The following is a 22,790-nucleotide window of genomic DNA, read 5'->3' as shown; positions in this document are numbered from 1 at the left end:
GTTTATATTTACATTTTCCCTTTTAAATATCGCTTTTAAATGTTATGTCTATGCATATGCCATATGCCTTTTTAAAAACACGTTTATTCGACTTTAAACCTCTCTATATGTAGCATGTTTACAAACTAGGAGTTTTTTTAAACACAAGATCCTGGTTAATTAGAGCGCGCGCACGTGAGCTGTTGCTGTGGTGACACGTAACGCGCTGCAGCGCACCTGACGCTTGGATCGGTGAGTGAGTTGTGGAAGCCTCTGTTTATCTAATAAAACGCTATAAAAGTGATTTAAATATGAAAACAATACTTGCTTTTACGTAGTCTGAACATGTTTAATAACAAGTGTTTTATAATTCTGCATTAAATGATTAATAGGGCGTGGAATTCATTTGCAACATTCACTCTTATGTAATGTCTCATTTAATTAATTGTTTATGCAGATACATTTAGGCTCGAGGAACCTGTAGTGTTCAGTGAGCAGTGATGCCTGCACGGATAGAGCAGCTCTCGAGGCCCAAACCAAACCTGCTCCAGTTCCCTGACAGGTACATTAACATATGATTCCTAATATAGATCAACACAGAGGGCTATGCCTTATATATATATGACACTATTTTTAAATAAAGCCTCTTACTGCCAGTTTATTCAGTGACATGCTTATAGATACTAAAGAAATACATTTTATTTTATTTATTTATTTATTTTTGTAAATGAATGCAAAAATTAGTGTTCCAAACAGTAAACAAAATTTGTTTTTTTTTTGGTGTAACTTGTAATGCATGAAAATAGGCAACAGCATAAATGAGAGAGTAATAACAATCCAGAATATTTTCAGATAAATATCTCCATGTGAAATATGAAAATGCATGTACAGCATCCTATCCAGAGGAGAGGACATGCATGATTAACGTCTTTCATGTAAAAGGAAATCATACTGGGCTTTGAAATGTCACTTTAAAAATCAGTTAAGAAAAGATATACTGCATATATACTGTGGCAACATCCTCTACAGAGGACAACACTGAACTGCTGCATCCCAGGAGAGTAAAGACTCATTCTCTCACACATGGTCATTACCTCAGTCAGTGTTTGACCTAGTTTTTTAAATGAACTCGCATATTTCTCCACAAGGGGGCTCGTTGACTCATTCAAACAGAAGATAACTTGGGCTTCCTTTTGTGAATCTTCAATGCTTTAATTCATCTCAGCCATGTCCCCGGGCATAACACTGACTCCAGAAATACTTTTGTATATTTATGATGAAATACAGCAGTTATACGTGTTCAAACCACCCATTTATCTTTCTGCATTGATGCAATAATTATTAAATTTTTTTTATATTTATAGGCGCTCAGTATACTGGCTTGATGAAATACCAACCAGGTCAAAGAACAACACTACTGCCTTTGGTATGAGAATTACTTTATTTACTGCCTTTATGCAATGTGAAAATGTTATTGTTTCCATTTTTCCGGAGTTTCAAGTCATGCATTGAAATTGTTTCCACAGAACTGACTCCTCGCTTGGAGCAGCTGGCCCAGAGCAAAGAATCAAGCCGTTTCACCGAGGCGAGCAGGTGACTCCATTAAAAGTGATCTCCATTAAAACTACTCACTTATTAAAGCTACAGTTCTTCAAGAAATAGTTCACTCAAAAACGAAGATTAGCTGAAAATGTACTCACCCTAAGGCTATCCAAGGAGAGGAGTTCATTTTTTCTTCAGAACAGGTTTGGAGAGATTGTATTATGTAGTATTGCATCACTTGCTCACCAACGTATACTCTGCAGTGAATGGGTGCCGTCAGAATGAGAGTCCAAACAGCTGATAAAAGCATCACAATAGAATAATCCAAAAGTAATATATTATACAGAATAGTCCGTTAATAATGTCTTGCGAAGTGAAAAACTTTATGTTTGTATGAAACAAATCCATAATATTAATTTCTCCAGGAAAAAGTCATCTCGTCTGAATGCACATATCAAACACTGTTTACAACCGAAAACAGTCCGAATTAGTTTTAAAGAAATACATTGGTGGATTTTGATGTGAGAGGACAACAGAATATGGACTTCAAAAAGTGGCAGTTAACAACTTAATGATGAATTAGTTTCTTACAAACACACAGCTTTACATTTCACAAGATGTTAACTGATGGACTGGAGTGGTGTGGATTATTGTGATGTTTTTATCAGCTGTTTGGACTCTCATTCTGACGGCACCCATTCACTGCAGAGGATCCATCGGTGAGCAACTGATGTAATGCTACATTTCCCCAAATCTGTTCCTATGAAAAGGGAATATGCACACTGTACTGTACATGTATATTAAGTATTTATAACCACTTTACACATTTCATTAATGTGAAGATGCAATAGGCAGTAAGAGTTTTACATTTAATCATTTAGCAGACACTTTTATCCAAAGCAACATACAAATAAGAACAATAGAAGCAATAAACTCTATTAAGTTAATTTAAGAATAAGTTAAACTCTTATTCTTTCCATTTTATCTTTGTTAAAAGATACAAACAGTGATTTCACTTCCACAGTGTCTCCTGATGCACATCTCATCAGTTCAGTATCTGTTTAGAGAATCACACAGCAGCACAATGACTGACGTCTTCGTGTAATAACAGCTCTCCCTGTCCGACTGTACTCACTTGTCCTCCTGGTTTCATTCAAACCCTAAACTCAGTCTCAAAGCTCATCACAGAGCTTTAATTGACTGCGTTCTTCACTGAGGATGGCATCTGTAATAAGTTCAAATTAAAATATGAATCTGGCTCTCTCAAGTGAGGTGTCATCTAGTTTATTTGAAGTAAAGAAAGAGGCTGATGGCAAATAAATCAGAATCACAGTCCAAAACAGAACAAGGTTACTGCATACTTCATTTGTTTTATAGCTTCTAGAAAACATAATGCAAAACCTGGCATTTTATTCCACAGTTAAGTGCTTTGCCTTGCATTCGGAATATTGTGCTCTCGTCTCATCCTACATTGCACATTTGGCAACTGGAGTAGGCCACAAGGGATTTTTTTTTTGCATAAAGAGAATTTGCATCCTATGCACAGTGTGCTGCAGAAAAAGCATTATGGGAGTGTGCTGTTCTGAACATAGCTCATATGTCTGTCCTTACAGAAGGTCACCGGAGTGGATGATTAGTGCAGCAGCGCTAAAAGCATGTCCTTCTGAAAGAGTGTGTTCACTGGCACTGCCTCGAATGCCAGCTGATGGATGGCAGCCTGAACGCCCTCTGCTTGCCGCTGTCAGTAAATGCATTACATATTATGCACTTTTGCAAATGAATTTGTGATCTTGCTCTCTTTAAAAAAGTTCTTCACTGGTCCTATAACTGAGCCAAAATATGCCACTTGATGCAATTGCTGATATTTAGATGAAATTCTGATAACTTTTAAATCAATGAAATCTGAATAACAGTATAACAGACTCTGAGGTTACAAAATATATAATGCAATGCAATGATGACTGAGAGATGAAAGAATGCTAATTAAATTCAGTGGTCTACATGTCAAGTCAAGTCAAGTCACCTTTATTTCTATAGCGCTTTAAACAAAATGCATTGCGTCAAAGCACTGAACAACATTCATTAGGAAAACAGTGTGTCAATAATGCAAAATGACAGTTAAAGACAGTTCATCATTGAATTCAGTGACGTCATCTCTGTTCAGTTTAAAGAGTGTCTGTGCATTTATTTGCAATCAAGTCAACGATATCGCTTTAGATGAAGTGACCCCAACTAAGCAAGCCAGAGGCATGTTTATCTTGAAATATATTTTAAGTATTTAAGTATTTAAATATTTTAAGTCTATTTTATAAAAAAATCTGTAAAGATTTCACTGCAAAAAGACACATAAACCACAAACTAAATGCTTCTACAATTGTAAAAGGCATTTTACTTGCTAAAAAAATATACGATCAATCAGATAACAGAAAGTTGTTTTTGCAGATTGTGAATTTTTTTTTTTTTTAAGCAAAGATTTTATCATGTTGATCATTTAGAGGCATTAGAAATGTGTGTGTCAGATATGACTTTATAGGGACCCAAAAACCAAAACAGCAAAGAAGTCTTTTCATCCTAATTTCTGTTCTCGTGCACATTTTGTCAGATTAATGTTTGGTAGTATTTAAAATCGGGTGAATGCATCATTTTTTTTTTTTATCATGCAATCTTCAAGTTTTAAAAAGCCCACAAATATCAAGAGCTGAGGCAGTTCTGCAAGGATTCAGAGCATATGTAATATGCTTCAGTTTGCATCATCATGTCTGTGGTCTGCACTACAAGCTATTTTTAAATGTCAATGGCTCAGCGCAGGATTCTCTTCTTATCAGTAAGTGTGGAAATGTGATTTCCCCCTCAGCATCAATAACGGCACCCAAACACTTCCTGTAGTTACTTACGCATGAGTGGTTCTCACCTCTGTGGAGGAAGTTCCACTCCTCTTGGCAAAAGTGACATTTGAGGGTTTTTTATACCTGCAGATGACGGAAGTAGTCCTATCATACACTTTATCTCAAGTCTTGATGATTTATTACCCTGATTTATGGCCTGATTTATGGCCGTACAGTCCGTGTAGATTGACAGGTAGTCAGAAGTGTGCATGGTCAGTTTGGATTGATGTATGACTATAAGGCCTGTCAGTCAAAGCGGTTGCCATGCCACTGGGTCCTGTGACCCTTGATTGACATGGCAGAGGTGTGTAAATCAAAAGATCAAAGAGATCTCAGATTTGACTTGTGTTGTGTTTATTACTGGATATATGATGGTTGTATCTGTAACCAGAGCTGTGGGGGGGTTTCTGTGAAGTTCCTTTCTGGCTTGTTGTTCACACCTAAAGACAGTGGGAGGTGTTTGGGTTCTTCCTGGGGAAAAAAAAAGGCTGTGCAAAAGTGAGGGTTTTGACACCCTGACAGGATCAATGTTTGTTTGATCTATATGGTGTTGATACCTAGGCACCGACAGGCCACATGCTCCCCATCTACAAACACATTTGAAAAGGAGGACGATGTCTGGTGTCTTTCCAGGTGAGAATTTCAAAGAGTGAGAGAGACAATTATCTAAATCATCAACTAACCAAGCCGCTGAAGAGATAAATAATTGAATGTTATCTGGAATTAATAAAATCAAACAGGCATTCCTTAATGTTATGAAAATACTATCCATAATATGTGGTGTTTAAAAGGAGTTGAAATCTCACGTTAATTTTAAAACCAACTCTAAACACACACACACACACACACACACACACACATTGGTTTTCCATGTTCTATGGGACATCCCATAGACGTAATGTTTTTTAGACTGTACAAATTGTATTTTGCATCACCAAACATCAACCTTACACTTAAACCTACCCCTTACACAAAATTTCTTTCATTTTAAGATTTTCAAAAACACTTCATTCTGTATGATTTATAAACGTTTCCTCACGGGGACAAAAACAATTCCCAAGGATTTGGGATATTGCCATCATTGTTCCCCATAACATGGGGTATACCTGAACCACACACACACACACACACACACACACACACACAGTAAAACTGAGTAAACTAAATTTGAATTATGAGCAAAACCTTATTTGTTGTTTTTACGTTGTGTTATGTACATATTTTTTCATTTAATAATCTAACCTGTAGATAGTATGTGTACTGTAAATGAACAAATATACATTTGACTTAAACTCAGTAAAATAATTACACCTTCCATTTTAAACATGTTTAAAAGATTACACATTGTGTGTCACTAAAGCAAGGCACACTGTCTATTGTCTTAATTATTTTTTAAATAACCTGATGACCAGCATTGTTTCTTTAGATCATTTATGCACACAAGTGCTTTTTTCACACGACTAGAAAACTCTTAGGATGTGTTTGGCAAACATCATTTCTACATCTTAAATGCATGACTGAACTTTTCTCATTCGACAGAAATACTATTTTCTAATTATTTCCCCGGCCTATAACACGTGGTGTAAATGTTCTTACCTAGAACAGAAAACATACACTTTGACTATTTGATTATTTTGTAGGCATCGTGTAATGTTAAATGGTTTACAAAAAAAATTTAGCACCAGCAGCTGTGATTTTCAAAATGAAAGAAATGTACAAGCTAAGGATGTTTCAACTATTATCATCATTTCCTTTTGACTCTGATAAACTGGTAATGAATTTTCTATGCAAGTGACACGATATACAGTTCTCATACTATTTGTGTAGATAGCTGTGCTAAAACATTTATGACTATTTTTGCATGCCAGCAGATTATGTCAAGGGTGTTTCACATCTAAGAATCACAATGTTTTTTAAATGACATTTTTCTTACACCTCAAGATTTAGCCATATCAAGATTTTGGACGGCCGTTCACAATTTGTTTGTTGGACTGTACGTTTTTAGGTGATCTCTGTGTGGTGTCATCATAATAGGAATAAATGAAAATTAAGAACTTAAGTTACAGTTTTTCTCTTCGAGATATTTCTTTTAGTGCAACTTTGTGTCTGTCCAAAAAGTGTGATCACATGAAGCATCGACACAACAAAAAATTAAGTCTAGCTGTTTTACACTTAAAACTATTACAACCTAAACAAATGAAACGGTTCCACTGAAAGATGCCCACTCGTTTAAGTTTGAGCATGTTAAAGTTTCCACACTCCTGTGTAGAGATAAATTTTATCCATAACCTTTTGTGTATTCACGTGACCAAATCACTAAGAAAGAGAGTATAGCAAGAAAGCAAATGTTTACAATGCATATAAAGTTCAGAATACAATTGTTAAAAAAAATCATGTTGATTTGTAAATGGTATTTTTTATTAATCCACTAGATTAAGTCATCTTGTTCAGATAGCAGATGAAACTATTCACATTTTGTTTGTTTGGCCGTTTTTGTTTGAAGACTCCTGTTAGTTCATGCTAACTCTCGCGTGGGAAAGAGAGCAGGGTGAGCACATCCTATTCATTTAAGAAAAAGTATTAAACATTTGACCAAACTTTTTTATTATTTTGACAAAACACAACAACATTAAAGAATGTTATCCGTTCCTATGGCCATCTTCTTTGACTCAAATAAAGCAACATCTCTGGTGTACGCAAGCATCTACAATGTGTGTATGTGCTAAACATCTGTTTCTCCCACTTCTGCCAGATTTGTTAGATGGGCTTTTGTTGTAATACAGACACATTTGAGAACTACGATGTTCTCACTTTTGTAATGGTTATAGAAAAATTCAAAAATAACTCTTGCATACGTAGCAAAACTGACTAAAAAAATCACTGAATTATGAAATGCAAAAGTGTGTACGGCATTTGACAAAACAGGATTTTAGCTGTAATGAGCACATAAGACAAAAATTGTCAAAGTGTGACTTGTAAATATATATTATTTTATTTTATTTATTTATTTATTTTTACCAGAGATAGTCGACTGATCTGTTTACATGTTGTTTTGCCGTTTTCTGATGAAGAGTTTTCTCTGACTGTGGTCAAACATACAGTGCCTGTTCATAGGAATTTTTACAGCATAACTACAGCATAAAAATATCGCCCCTACATCTAGAGCTCTTGTTCATATAGCTGATGATGATGTTCACATTTTTATTTGTCATACTCGTTAGTTTCAACATTTCTACTGGACATTAAAGAGTAGGCCTATTTGTACTCCCTTTATGTCAGAAGCATTAACATCTACTGTGTGCTAAGAATTTTCTGCTTTCTCCACTTTTGGTGGATTTACTAGAGGGACTATGTGACCTTGTTGTAACGTGATTACGTTTAAGATCCATAAGATTGCACTAAACCCCCTTGAATAGGTTATAGACATACTCTTTTATACAGGAAATGTTTACACAACAGCAATATGTATCAGAATAACAAATACCTAATTTGAAAATATGAAATCCTCTCTTCTAAACTATTGTGAAAACTTTCAATGTTGATCCGGCCCACCAGCCGTGTATCTTTTTCATTGTTTTTTAGATAAAGACTATTCTCAGAGTTTGGTAAACAGGCAAAAACATGAACAAAATGTAGTACAAGATGATTAAATGATTGTCAAGAGACTGTTTAAACTGAGATTGTGATGCACTTTAGAGCTTTTTCTGGTCTACCAGTGTCACAAAGACACAAAATTTTCAATCAACTTGAAAATGAGTCCTGCCATTTTCTGTTCTGACTGTTACACTTAATACAAACCCATCTATTACACTTAAAGTTAGACATTAAAAGTCATGGATGCCACAGGAACTATTTCCTTTCTCTGTTTCTCTAAACATCACACTAAATAAACCAGAGATCACATGTAGAAAGAATTCTTTGAAAGGGGCATGTTTTAGTCCATTTTAGATGGTCTGCACCAACACATGTTTTAGATGTTTTAGGTATTCATCAGACTAACAGGTTTGATTCGGGAAACACACACAACTGGAACTAAGTTTTGTCATGTCTTTATAATTGATCTACTTTTACTTTTAAAACAACACAGTGTGAAATTATGGTCTTCGACAGCATGGGCCCCTGAAATGTTGTAGTATATCTTTGTTTTCTCAAAATATCTAAACATTTATCTATCTTAAAATATTAGTTATTACATGTTTACAAAGTTGTCATGTCTGACGTTTACATTTTTAAGAACATCTGATATAGTTTATCATCTTTAAAATTGTATAACGTATATTTCACCAAACCTTGACGCCTGAAAAACGGGTTTAGCATCAGTCCACATTTCAGTTGTTAGCCAGAAAATGCAAGTGAGCCGAGATTTCATTACTGAGATTATCCACATGATGTGAAACTAGCTCACAGTTACATTAGAGTTTTGGGGTTCTAGTTTATGTTGAATAGTGTTTGTTACTGTTCCACATGTTTAACACCACATTACTCCATTGTGAAGATATGTACTGTATAAAAGGTTTTTCACTGTAGTAGTCCAACTCTGAAACCAGACCAAACAAAAATGAGCTTGAGCCTTAGTTGTAGCAGAATTAAAATGTTTTCTTTTTATCTTTCCATGATTTGTGCGTGTTGTTCTGAACCATGGTTTCATTTTAAACATCACAATCGTATTGTATTGTCCCGCATGATTGTAAAGAGTTTTGTGTATGTCAGTCTCTGGATTTTTTTTTTTTTTTTTTTTGCAAACAGAACTGCTGTAATGTTAGCGAGCTCTTTGTGTTGTCTGCTTTACTGTGTTTATATACGTCAGATTTCTTTAAATTTGCTCGATTAAAGTATTTAACACAGTTTTGGGTAATGTGAGTGTGTGTGAATATAGAGGATCTTTACAAATATTTTTTCTTGAAATATCCATCTAACACTCTGAATCGAGACTGCTTCTTTTAAATATAACATTAACACATTTTTCATGAGCTCAGACCCATTGTTTCATAAACCACAAAAGATTAAAATGTGATTCAACTTTTTATTTCAACAATAGATTTTTGAATATACATTCATACCTTGAAATAGTGAAGAAAATGGTCAAATTGGCATTACTAACAAACAGTAATAATGACATTACAGGTGGTCTAGCCAGAAAAGAAAATCTCTACAGGCCAGCATGTTTTGTTCTATTATGTAGTTGATGTAAGTTTGAACAATTTCACATGTCATGGAACCATAATTTTTTGAAACCAACAATGTACATAAATCTGTTACACATGTACACAGACGGAGAACCTCGTTAATGTCCATCTCATCGTCACATTCAGACATCACATCCAGAATTTTTCTAGTCGTTACACAGACTGATTCTTTACTGGTAATAAACATACTAGTCAAATCAGGCCATGGGTTATTTTTCAGGCTTCTTACAACATTCATTTCATTCTTAAGATTTTTTACACACTTGGTATCTCCGGTACAATCATGATTTGGATTCTCTATGACCGCATGCATCAGTTTGATCATTTGTTCTCGGTAACGCTGTTTAAACATAGTGTCTATGTAGTCTGTTACATGACACGCTTCACCCAGGGTGCAGTCGCACTTCAGCTGATCATCCGTAGTGGCACCAGAACTCCAGTTGCAATCCATCTGCTTTTGCCCAGCGTCAGACATCCTTTTCAGAATTTAATTCAAGAGATAAACTTTGTACCCTAATCAATATAGAATGTTGTCACCATTTCCCAGAATCTGGACTGACTGTATTAATCCATGACGATCCAGGCCTTGTGCAATTTCAGTTTCAATTTCTGGTTCATGGTTCAGATCTGTCGAAGCCTTATTATTTGAAAAATTAGAGAGTGCATCAGTTTCAGACAAATTTGATTGTTGAAGCTGATTCTGTCAGTCCATGTAGATAATGTTTTGATCAACAAGATGTTGCAGTAGCTCTGTTGACCGTGCTGTAAAACCCCTTGTTCGCAGATCTAGGAAAACCTGCGATAACTGCAGAGTTTATGAGGTCAGCCACTCACAGGGGAAGAAGACTAGCCATAGTCACGAGGAAGTAGTGGTGGATCTTCTGTACATTTAAACAAAAAAAAGGGTGGCCTTGTTTGTACGTTTCAAATGTTGCTTGGTTGGTTGTTGAGATGGGGGTGTTGCACTCTAAAAGTGGAGGAGGGTGAAGGGGCCTAATTAGGGATGTGTTTTGACCGGCGAAGCCTAGCTTATGTCACCAAAGAGAATTCTGTCATTTTCACTGGAAGATATTTTGATTATAGATTACGAGGTTTATTAGGATTTTTGTTAAGACACTTGTTTCAAGTAACAGTAATGTATTGTGGCTTGGGAAAATTTAATCCAACAGCCATTTATTAAACATAGAGCAAGGAACACATAGAAGGGTGAATAAACACTGAAAAAGAAACATTACAACATCATTGTTCAGGTTTGCTATACCGAATACACTATTATCTGACTGATCATTCGGTTTTAAAATAAATTTAAATTGACTGAAACAGCTTGTTTATCATTGAAAAAATTGTTCTCAACATGGACTGTTTGGAGCAGCGGCCGCCATTGTGACAGGAGCATGCAGAAAGTCTTCTGTGGTTAACTATATGCCCCTAAAGCTTTTTTAAGTATCACACTTGGAAAGTAGGTAGGAGCCCACAAGTGTGAAACAAACAAGGATGTGACACCTTCAGTAGTCATAAAACATTGGATGCTTTAGCACATTCAGTGAGATTATTTTCATCTTAAACAATGTATGTTTTCCTTGCGAACAAAGCATCAAAATTATCTTTCTAGTAAATCTAAAGTACACTGTTGCATGGTGGTTTTGTTTACACCTTAAGTTTGTGATGACCACTAATATAATTTAATAATGTACAAATCGGCCGAGAACTATAATTATTATGAATGTGTTAATGTTATATTTAAAAGAAGCAGTCTTGGTTCAGAGTGTTAGATGGATATTTCAAGAAAAAATATTTGTAAAGATCCTCTATATTCACACACACTCACATTACCCAAAACTGTGTTAAATTCTTTAATCGAGCAAATTTAAAGAAATCTGACGTATATAATGGAGTAATGTGGTGTTAAACATGTGGAACAGTAACAAACACTATTCAACATAAACTAGAACCCCAAAACTCTAATGTAACTGTGAGCTAGTTTCACATCATGTAGATTATCTGGGTTATGAAATCTCGGCTCACTTGCATTTTCTGGCTAACAACTGAAATGTGGACTGATGCTAAACCCGTTTTTCAGGCGTCAAGGTTTGGTGAAATATACGTTATACAATTTTAAAGATGATAAACTATATCAGATGTTCTTAAAAATGTAAATGTCAGACATGACAACTTTGTAAAGACGTAATAACTAATATTTTAAGATAGATAAATGTTTAGATATTTTGAGAAAACAAAGATATACTACAACATTTCAGGGGCCCATGCTGTCGAAGACCATAATTTCACACTGTGTTGTTTTAAAAGTAAAAGTAGATCAATTATAAAGACATGACAACACTCAGTTCCAGTTGTGTGTGTTTCCCGAATCAAACCTGTTAGTCTGATGAATACCTAAAACATCTAAAACATGTGTTGGTGCAGACCATCTAAAATGGACTAAAACATGCCCCTTTCAAAGAATTCTTTCTACATGTGATCTCTGGTTTATTTACCAGTGTGATGTTTAGAGAAACAGAGAAAGGAAATTGTTCCTGTGGCATCCATGACTTTTAATGTCTAACTTTAAGTGTAATAGATGGGTTTGTATTAAGTGTAACAGTCAGAACAGAAAATGGCAGGACTCATTTTCAAGTTGATTGAAAATTTTGTGTCTTTGTGACACTGGTAGACCAGAAAAAGCTCTAAAGTGCATCACAATCTCAGTTTAAACAGTCTCTTGACAATCATTTAATCATCTTGTACTACATTTTGTTCATGTTTTTGCCTGTTTACCAAACTCTGAGAATAGTCTTTATCTAAAAAACAATGAAAAAGATACACGGCTGGTGGGCCGGATCAACATTAAAAGTTTTCACAATAGTTTAGAAGAGAGGATTTCATATTTTCAAATTAGGTATTTGTTATTCTGATACATATTTCTGTTGTGGAAACATTTCCTGTATAAAAGAGTATGTCTATAACCTATTCAAGGGGGTTTAGTGCAATCATATGGATCTTAAACGTAATCACGTTACAACAAGGTCACATAGTCCCTCTAGTAAATCCACCAAAAGTGGAGAAAGCAGAAAATTCTTAGCACACAGTAGATGTTAATGCTTCTGACATAAAGGGAGTACACATAGGCCTACTCTTTAATGTCCAGTAGAAATGTTGAAACTAACGAGTATGACAAATAAAAATGTGAACATCATCATCAGCTGAACAAGAGCTCTAGATGTAGGGGCGATATTTTTATGCTGTAGTTATGCTGTAAAAATTCCTATGAACAGGCACTGTATGTTTGACCACAGTCAGAGAAAACTCTTCATCAGAAAACGGCAAAACAACATCTAAACAGATCAGTCGACTATCTCTGGTAAAAATAAATAAATAAAACAAAATAAAATTTTTGTCTTATGTGCTCATTACAGCTAAAATCCTGTTTTGTCAAATGCCGTACACACTTTTGCATTTCATAATTCAGTGATTTTTTTAGTCAGTTTTGCTACGTATGCAAGAGTTATTTTTGAATTTTTCTATAACCATTACAAAAGTGAGAACATCGTAGTTCTCAAATGTGTCTGTATTACAACAAAAGCCCATCTAACAAATCTGGCAGAAGTGGGAGAAACAGATGTTTAGCACATACACACATTGTAGATGCTTGCGTACACCAGAGATGTTGCTTTATTTGAGTCAAAGAAGATGGCCATAGGAACGGATAACATTCTTTAATGTTGTTGTGTTTTGTCAAAATAATAAAAAAGTTTGGTCAAATGTTTAATACTTTTTCTTAAATGAATAGGATGTGCTCACCCTGCTCTCTTTCCCACGCGAGAGTTAGCATGAACTTACAGGAGTATTCAAACAAAAACGGCCAAACAAACAAAATGTGAATAGTTTCATCTGCTATCTGAACAAGATGACTTAATCTAGTGGATTAATAAAAAATACCATTTACAAATCAACATAATTTTTTTTTTAACAATTGTATTCTGAATTTTATATGCATTGTAAACATTTGCTTTCTTGCTATACTCTCTTTCTTAGTGATTTGGTCACGTGAATACACAAAAGGTTATGGATAAAATTTATCTCTACACAGGAGTGTGGAAACTTTAACATGCTCAAACTTAAACGAGTGGGCATCTTTCAGTGGAACCGTTTCATTTGTTTAGGTTGTAATAGTTTTAAGTGTAAAACAGCTAGACTTAATTTTTTGTTGTGTCGATGCTTCATGTGATCACACTTTTTGGACAGACACAAAGTTGCACTAAAAGAAATATCTCGAAGAGAAAAACTGTAACTTAAGTTCTTAATTTTCATTTATTCCTATTATGATGACACCACACAGAGATCACCTAAAAACGTACAGTCCAACAAACAAATTGTGAACGGCCGTCCAAAATCTTGATATGGCTAAATCTTGAGTTGTAAGAAAAATGTCATTTAAAAAACATTGTGATTCTTAGATGTGAAACACCCTTGACATAATCTGCTGGCATGCAAAAATAGTCATAAATGTTTTAGCACAGCTATCTACACAAATAGTATGAGAACTGTATATCGTGTCACTTGCATAGAAAATTCATTACCAGTTTATCAGAGTCAAAAGGAAATGATGATAATAGTTGAAACATCCTTAGCTTGTACATTTCTTTCATTTTGAAAATCACAGCTGCTGGTGCTAAATTTTTTTTGTAAACCATTTAACATTACATGATGCCTACAAAATAATCAAATAGTCAAAGTGTATGTTTTCTGTTCTAGGTAAGAACATTTACACCACGTGTTATAGGCCGGGGAAATAATTAGAAAATAGTATTTCTGTCGAATGAGAAAAGTTCAGTCATGCATTTAAGATGTAGAAATGATGTTTGCCAAACACATCCTAAGAGTTTTCTAGTCGTGTGAAAAAAGCACTTGTGTGCATAAATGATCTAAAGAAACAATGCTGGTCATCAGGTTATTTAAAAAATAATTAAGACAATAGACAGTGTGCCTTGCTTTAGTGACACACAATGTGTAATCTTTTAAACATGTTTAAAATGGAAGGTGTAATTATTTTACTGAGTTTAAGTCAAATGTATATTTGTTCATTTACAGTACACATACTATCTACAGGTTAGATTATTAAATGAAAAAATATGTACATAACACAACGTAAAAACAACAAATAAGGTTTTGCTCATAATTCAAATTTAGTTTACTCAGTTTTACTGTGTGTGTGTGTGTGTGTGTGTGTGTGTGTGTGTGTGGTTCAGGTATACCCCATGTTATGGGGAACAATGATGGCAATATCCCAAATCCTTGGGAATTGTTTTTGTCCCCGTGAGGAAACGTTTATAAATCATACAGAATGAAGTGTTTTTGAAAATCTTAAAATGAAAGAAATTTTGTGTAAGGGGTAGGTTTAAGTGTAAGGTTGATGTTTGGTGATGCAAAATACAATTTGTACAGTCTAAAAAACATTACGTCTATGGGATGTCCCATAGAACATGGAAAACCAATGTGTGTGTGTGTGTGTGTGTGTGTGTGTGTGTGTGTGTGTTTAGAGTTGGTTTTAAAATTAACGTGAGATTTCAACTCCTTTTAAACACCACATATTATGGATAGTATTTTCATAACATTAAGGAATGCCTGTTTGATTTTATTAATTCCAGATAACATTCAATTATTTATCTCTTCAGCGGCTTGGTTAGTTGATGATTTAGATAATTGTCTCTCTCACTCTTTGAAATTCTCACCTGGAAAGACACCAGACATCGTCCTCCTTTTCAAATGTGTTTGTAGATGGGGAGCATGTGGCCTGTCGGTGCCTAGGTATCAACACCATATAGATCAAACAAACATTGATCCTGTCAGGGTGTCAAAACCCTCACTTTTGCACAGCCATTTTTTTTTCCCCAGGAAGAACCCAAACACCTCCCACTGTCTTTAGGTGTGAACAACAAGCCAGAAAGGAACTTCACAGAAACCCCCCCACAGCTCTGGTTACAGATACAACCATCATAAGAAACCCCCCACTGCTCTGGTAACAGATACAACCATCATATATCCAGTAATAAACACAACACAAGTCAAATCTGAGATCTCTTTGATCTTTTGATTTACACACCTCTGCCATGTCAATCAAGGGTCACAGGACCCAGTGGCATGGCAACCGCTTTGACTGACAGGCCTTATAGTCATACATCAATCCAAACTGACCATGCACACTTCTGACTACCTGTCAATCTACACGGACTGTACGGCCATAAATCAGGCCATAAATCAGGGTAATAAATCATCAAGACTTGAGATAAAGTGTATGATAGAACTACTGACGGAACTGAAACCTTGAACACCAAAGACAATGAAGACTTTCACCAATACCTCTTACAACCGGTGCCTAAATACTACTACAACCCACAATCTGACAACATGCAAAGACCTTTTATGTACACCACTACATAAGTTTGACGTAAGAGAAAAGTTTATGCTATGATATGAGGCATTACAATCATTTTTTGAATAATTTTGAGATCTATAGTAAATAGAAAATGTACCGGAATAAATGTAAGAAAATGTAATAAAGTATTATTTATTACAAATTATTAAAGACAAATACTAGATTGTAAATAATACAAAGTTATGCACTTTTGCACTTTTGCAAATGAATTTGTGATCTTGCTCTCTTTAAAAAAGTTCTTCACTGGTCCTATAACTGGTCCTTCACTGGTTCTATAACTGAGCCAAAATATGCCACTTGATGCAATTGCTGATATTTAGATGAAATTCTGATAACTTTTAAATCAATGAAATCTGAATAACATAATAACAGACTCTGAGGTTGCAAAATATATAATGCAATGCAATGATGACTGAGAGATGAAAGAATGCTAATTAAATTCAGTGGTCTACATGTCAAGTCAAGTCAAGTCACCTTTATTTCTATAGCGCTTTAAACAAAATGCATTGCGTCAAAGCAACTGAACAACATTCATTAGGAAAACAGTGTGTCAATAAAGCAAAATGACAGTTAAAGGCAGTTCATCACTGAATTCAGTGACGTCATCTCTGTTCAGTTTAAAGAGTGTCTGTGCATTTATTTGCAATCAAGTCAACGATATCGCTTTAGATGAAGTGACCCCAACTAAGCAAGCCAGAGGCACGTTTATCTTGAAATATTGTAAATGATATAAACTTTATTTTTAAGTCTATTTTATAAAAAAATCTGTAAAGATTTCACTGCAAAAAGACACATAAACCACACACTAAATGCTTCTACAATTGTAAAAGGCATTTTACTTGCTAAAAAAATATACGATCAATCAGATAACAGAGGTTGTTTTTGCAGATTGTGAATTTTTTTTTTTTTAAGCAAAGATTTTATCATGTTGATCATTTAGAGGCATTAGAAATGTGTGTGTCAGATATGACTTTATAGGGACCCAAAAACCAAAACAGCAAAGAAGTCTTTTCATCCTAATTTCTGATCTCGTGCACATTTTGTCAGATTAATGTTTGGTAGTATTTAAAATCGGGTGAATGCATCATTTTTTTTTTTTATCATGCAATCTTCAAGTTTTAAAAAGCCCACAAATATCAAGAGCTGAGGCAGTTCTGCAAGGATTCAGAGCATATGCTTCAGTTTGCATCATCATGTCTGTGGTCTGCACTACAAGCTATTTTTAAATGTCAATGGCTCAGCGCAGGATTCTCTTCTTATCAGTAAGTGTGGAAATGTGATTTCCCCCTCAGCATCAATAACGGCACCCAAACACTTCCTGTAGTTACTTACGCATGAGTGGTTCTCACCTCTGTGGAGGAAGTTCCACTCCTCTTGGCAAAAGTGACATTTGAGGGTTTTTTATACCTGCAGATGACAGAACTGAAACCTTGAACACCAAAGACAATGAAGACTTTCACCAATACCTCTTACAACCGGTGCCTAAATACTACTACAACCCACAATCTGACAACATGCAAAGACCTTTTATGTACACCACTACATAAGTTTGACGTAAGAGAAAAGTTTATGCTATGATATGAGGCATTACAATCATTTTTTGAATAATTTTGAGATCTATAGTAAATAGAAAATGTACCGGAATAAATGTAAGAAAATGTAATAAAGTATTATTTATTACAAATTATTAAAGACAAATACTAGATTGTAAATAATACAAAGTAGAAGCAATTTAGTGGCCTCAGACAATCTTTTTCCATTGCATTTTCTAAATTATTTTTTGGGCTAATGGTCCCTAAGTAGTAAATTAGGTGTGAACTCAACTAAAGGCTATTAGCTATTTTTAAATGGGGACAATCCCTTCAATCTGTCCTGTTTCAATATGAAATTTGTTATAGACACGGGGGGGAAATTACATGCATTGAGCCATTTCCTGTTTGTTTTTTTCTTTTCACACTTCATGTAGCAGGATGCTAACACATGCCAGTGCAAAGACAAATGAAAATCATATCTGTGCTATGATTTAGTATGTCTGGGTATTTTTTGCTGTCTCATCACCATATACTCGAAGTATGAAGATTCTATTCATGAAGGAAGTACATACTTTTAGAGTAATAATAAAACAAAAACATAAATTGATATAAAATAAATGTTATGAAGCTAACTTATTTTTTCAAGACAACTTATACAATTTCGTTTAGTTTAAGTTGAAGTACTAAAATAACCATAACTAAATAAACAAAAAATATTAAATAAAATTAAAAAAGTATATACTGTATATTAAAAAATGAATAAACATGACAAAACACAGCAAAATATCTGATAGTTTAATTAACCTTAATTAACGTGAAAACAGATCATAGAAATTATATTTACTTCAGGATATTAACATAAAACTGTTATAGTATATTTTATGCTACAAAATGTGACCCTGGACCATAAAACCAGTGATAAGGGTCCATTTGATTTTTCTGAAATATTTTGGCATAAAATAAAAATCTGATATTTTGACCCATACAATGTATTTTTGGCTATTGCTACACATATACCCCAGAGACTTCAGACTGGATTTGTGCTCCAGAGTCACAAATGACACTCAAAATGTTATGTCAGACCTGCTGATTTCTTGCTTCTAAAGTTTATCATTGTTCATCTGGCTTCACCTGCTTTCTTTTTATTACTGGGTTTGCCGCCTTGCATAACAGGTTTAAAACATTGCATCAGACTTGTATTTGGCCCTCGAGAACATTCTGCAAAATCATGTGTTTTTTCAATGTTACTTGTATGACTTGTGGCACCATCTGGGTTCTTGTGATCTTACAGTTAAGTGTTGCGGTTAAAAATGCCAAGCCGAGTCCAAGAATCTGTCAGCTGGCACAACCAAAGTAGGTGAAGACACTATTGACGTACTGCAGCGTTGATTCAAGCACCCAAACGATCAGCGCTCCCATCACACCCTCCTCACGCATACTACAGCTGGCCTGTGAGTGCACATCACCGCCTTTTTAAACTGTAAATGATCATCTGCTGTGTATACAGTCTACAACTGCTCAGAAAGTAACCCTGAGAGTTCCTGACACGGGTTCAGTTGGGTTTGAATGGTAATTAGTTTTCTCTTTTCCGTCATTATTTTTCACTCTCAGCTCCTAAGCAGGTCCATGCACAGCACTCTCTCGCGAGGCCTGTTTCGTGGCCGGTTCCAGATCATGTTCTGAAGGCCGTAGCCGGTGAGAGGCTGCAGAAACTGGCTCGACCTAAGACCCGTCAGGCCCTGTTTGAGGGGTACGACCCCTACCAGGTCTGTCCTGCGGCTCGGGCCGCCACCGCATCCCCCAGACTGCTGGAGCTGTCTTTACCCTTACCACGCAAATGTAAAGGCCAATAAGCAATCATTCCACTATCCTTAGTCAAGCTCTTTCAGTAAATGATTTAAAAAAATGTTTTTTAAAAAAGGCTTAAATGCTCTGCATTTAGTTTATTAAAGGGGGGGTGAAATGCTATTCCATGCATACTGAGTTTTTGACACTGTTAAAGAGTTGGATTCCCATGCTAAACATGGACAAAGTTTAAAAAATTAAGTTGTACGTTTAAAGGAGTATTTCTTTTCCAAAAATACTCCTTCCGGTTTGTCACAAGTTTCGGAAAGTTTTTTTCGAGTATGGCTCTGTGTGACGTTAGATGGAGTGGAATTTCCTTATATGGGTCCTGAGGCACTTCTGCCGGAAGAGCACGCTCCCGTATAGCAGAGCACTGAGAGCACAACAGACTTCACTGATCAGAGCGAGAGTGTCGCGAAATGTCACAAAAGAAGTGTGTTTTTGGTTGCCAGGGCAAGACAACCCTGCACAGATTACCAAAAGAGAAACAGCATTAAGGGACCAGTGGATGGAGTTTATTTTTACAGAGCATCAACGGAGTTGTGCAAGTGTTTTTGTTTGTTCCCTGCATTTCGAAGATGCTTGTTTTACAAACAAGACCCAGTTTGACGCTGGATTTGCACATCGTTTATTTCTTAAGGATAATGCAGTCCCAACGAAAAAGGGTCACGATCGTGTGTTGGAACCGCAGGCGGTGAGTAAAGCTGCTTCAAATATCTCTGTGTTGTTAACTTAGCTATAGCGTGTAAGCACATCAAGTAAACAACAAGCGATGTTGTCATCAAACTGCACTTTCCACATGTACAGCTTAAAAAAAAAAAAAAAAAAAAAAACGACAAAGTGGTACTTAGTCATTTTCCAAAACCGCTAAGCAAATATATACAGTTTCAGTACATACCACATAGAGACGTCGTATTGAGTGAAAACGAGCATTTCATCCCCCCTTTAAGATACGAGAAGTACACTAATTATGTTTGTCTAAAATAAGCATGTTTTGAGTTCTGAAAGTCAAAGTTGAAGTTCAAGCTTTCACATTTACCAAAACATGTAAAGTCCATTCTGAAGGCACTTCATTTCAACATGAGATGTATTCATGTGTGGTAAATGAGATCTGCTCAGTGCTCAACAGGTTACTACAGATCTTAGGCTTCAGGCTAACATAGTTCTGACAAAAAAGATCACAGAATGAGAAATCAGCATTGTTCATCTTTCAGCAATATTTAAAGCCATAAATCATCAGTGTTTTGACTATAATAAATTCAAAGCTCTGTAAAATGACTTCAATATATATTTATATTGCTACCAAACTTCAAATAAACCTTATTTACAGACTGTATTGTACATCTCTTAACCTAGAAATACCCAAGTCATTTACAGCACACAGGTGTTGCTTCTGTTTGCTGTGTGTGCGGTTTCATTTCAAAAAGACCCTGTATATTGAAATGAATCTGAATTCTCAGTAAGTGTTATTTTATTATCACAAATTGGAAAACAATATCATGTTTTTGCAATATCATTTTAACGAATGATTCATTTTGGTATTCAGCAAACAACAAATGACTCGTTTGAATGTATTTACTAGTGTTTAATTGTATGTTGTCTTTGATATATCATCTTATGTTTTTCTCCATTAATTCTTCATCGCGACTGAACCCATGAGAGACATGGATTAATGCTGATACGTTTGTGTTGAGCGAGGGAGTAAGTGGTCATTATGGAGACTGCATGAATCATGCAATATTATGTGCACAGGCATTGCCACTGGGATATAGAAATAATAATTTCAGAATAAAAATAAATGTTGCATTATATGCATCAAAGCAACATTTAAGATATGTACATTTGTGGATCTAATAAATATCATTAAGCAAGAAGTGCCTCCTTTCAGGTCTTCTTCCAACAAAAACATGATATGCATTTTTGCTTAAATACAACAATTTTGGAACACAGCACCAATATTGACCCCTCAGTGGACATTTAAGGTTTTTTTGCCAGTGTGATTACCTTTGCATGGTATAGAATATACTATATTACATGAATATGTTTGAATATGTTGATGCTTCACAAATACATGCAGTATACAGTGCTCAGTTTGCAGCAGGCATACTGTGGATCGCTTCCTTTGCACTGTGTAATGTTACAAGTTAGTAAGTTGAAAGTACTGTAATGTTTGATGAGCAATAATTGTGATGTTTCTCCTGCCTGTTCCACAAACCCCATATTACAAATGTTAATGTTACATCCGTGCTGCACCCCAAAGGGAGGTAAAACATTCATTTGCATGTTATTGAAAGAGATTCTGCAGTGCACTGTACGCATTTCAATAACCTGTTTAAATGGGACTTTAGGGAAGACGATATCTGAAATATGTGCTTCCTCTGAGCCTTTGTGATTATTTAAACTCTGTTTATGACAGGCGAGGGGTTTAACAAAGTTGTTTTACAGTTTTACATCTTCAGGTCCATAACTCATTTGATTCTGTATTCTCCAAATGTTTTGTTTATTTCTCTGTACTCTGTTTATCACTCCACATGGTAAAAATAAATTGCAGAAACATTTATAACAAAATGCATTACCGTATGAATGGCTGTAGTGAACTTACGCTGTTAAAGAAATATAGTTTATCCAAAAATGCTATCCAAGATGTAGATGAGTTTGTTTCTTCATCAGATTTGGAGAAATGCAGCTTATCACTTGCTCATCAATGGATCCTCTTCAGTGAATGGGTGCCGTCAAAATTATACTTCAAACAGCTGATAAAAACATCACAATAATATAGCTGTTCTGAACGGATTTCTTTGTGAATGCTGCTTGATCTGCGCATATTTCTCTCCTGATCCAGAGCAGATAACATTTTCACTGGAGAAAGCAATATTATGGCTAGGGACTTGCATCAGAAGTAACGGTTTAAAGTTAAAAATGTCTTAGTGATGGACTTGTAACTTAAACATGCAGCTTTTCACATCACAAGATGTTAGACTGGAGTGGTGTGGATTATTTGTGCATTTGTCTGTTTATTATTATCAGCTGTTTAGACTCTCATTCTGATGGCAAATATTTAGCACATAATTGGTTTTAGTTACACCGTAAGGCATGATTTGAATCAGCTTTTTGTGACATATTGTTCATGTTTTGTTGTTGTTGTGTGCTTTGTAAGTCATATTGCAACTCTTGTGTTAATGAAAGGATGTGGCAGTGTCATTTGGTGTGTTCATGGATAATAGCAGTGTGAGAAATGTCCCCTCATCACAGTATTGTGTGTGTTCTGTTTGAATCTCCACAAGGGTGCTATTAGGATTTTGCCTGAAGGAGATTTGCAATTACGCGATGAATGTTTTCCATCTGATGCAGTTGAATTTTAAGCACAGCCCTAAAATAACATATGATC

General features: G+C 35.2%; 1 protein-coding gene across 1 annotated transcript; it reads left to right on the top strand.

The window, feature by feature from the left end:
* Positions 1 to 194: 194 nt before the first annotated feature.
* spmap2 (sperm microtubule associated protein 2) lies at positions 195 to 19,463 on the top strand. The gene is given in 7 exon segments (XM_026251572.1): positions 195 to 231; positions 437 to 541; positions 1,344 to 1,405; positions 1,506 to 1,572; positions 3,135 to 3,261; positions 18,849 to 19,008; positions 19,169 to 19,463. Coding segments are annotated over 6 exon segments (720 nt in total). The 5' UTR covers positions 195 to 231; positions 437 to 479; the 3' UTR covers positions 19,411 to 19,463.
* The last annotated feature ends 3,327 nt before the right edge of the window (positions 19,464 to 22,790 follow it).

Source organism: Carassius auratus, unplaced genomic scaffold (assembly GCF_003368295.1).
Source record: "Carassius auratus strain Wakin unplaced genomic scaffold, ASM336829v1 scaf_tig00027603, whole genome shotgun sequence".
Taxonomy (NCBI): domain Eukaryota; kingdom Metazoa; phylum Chordata; class Actinopteri; order Cypriniformes; family Cyprinidae; genus Carassius; species Carassius auratus.
This window is presented reverse-complemented; position numbering and strand designations above follow the sequence as displayed.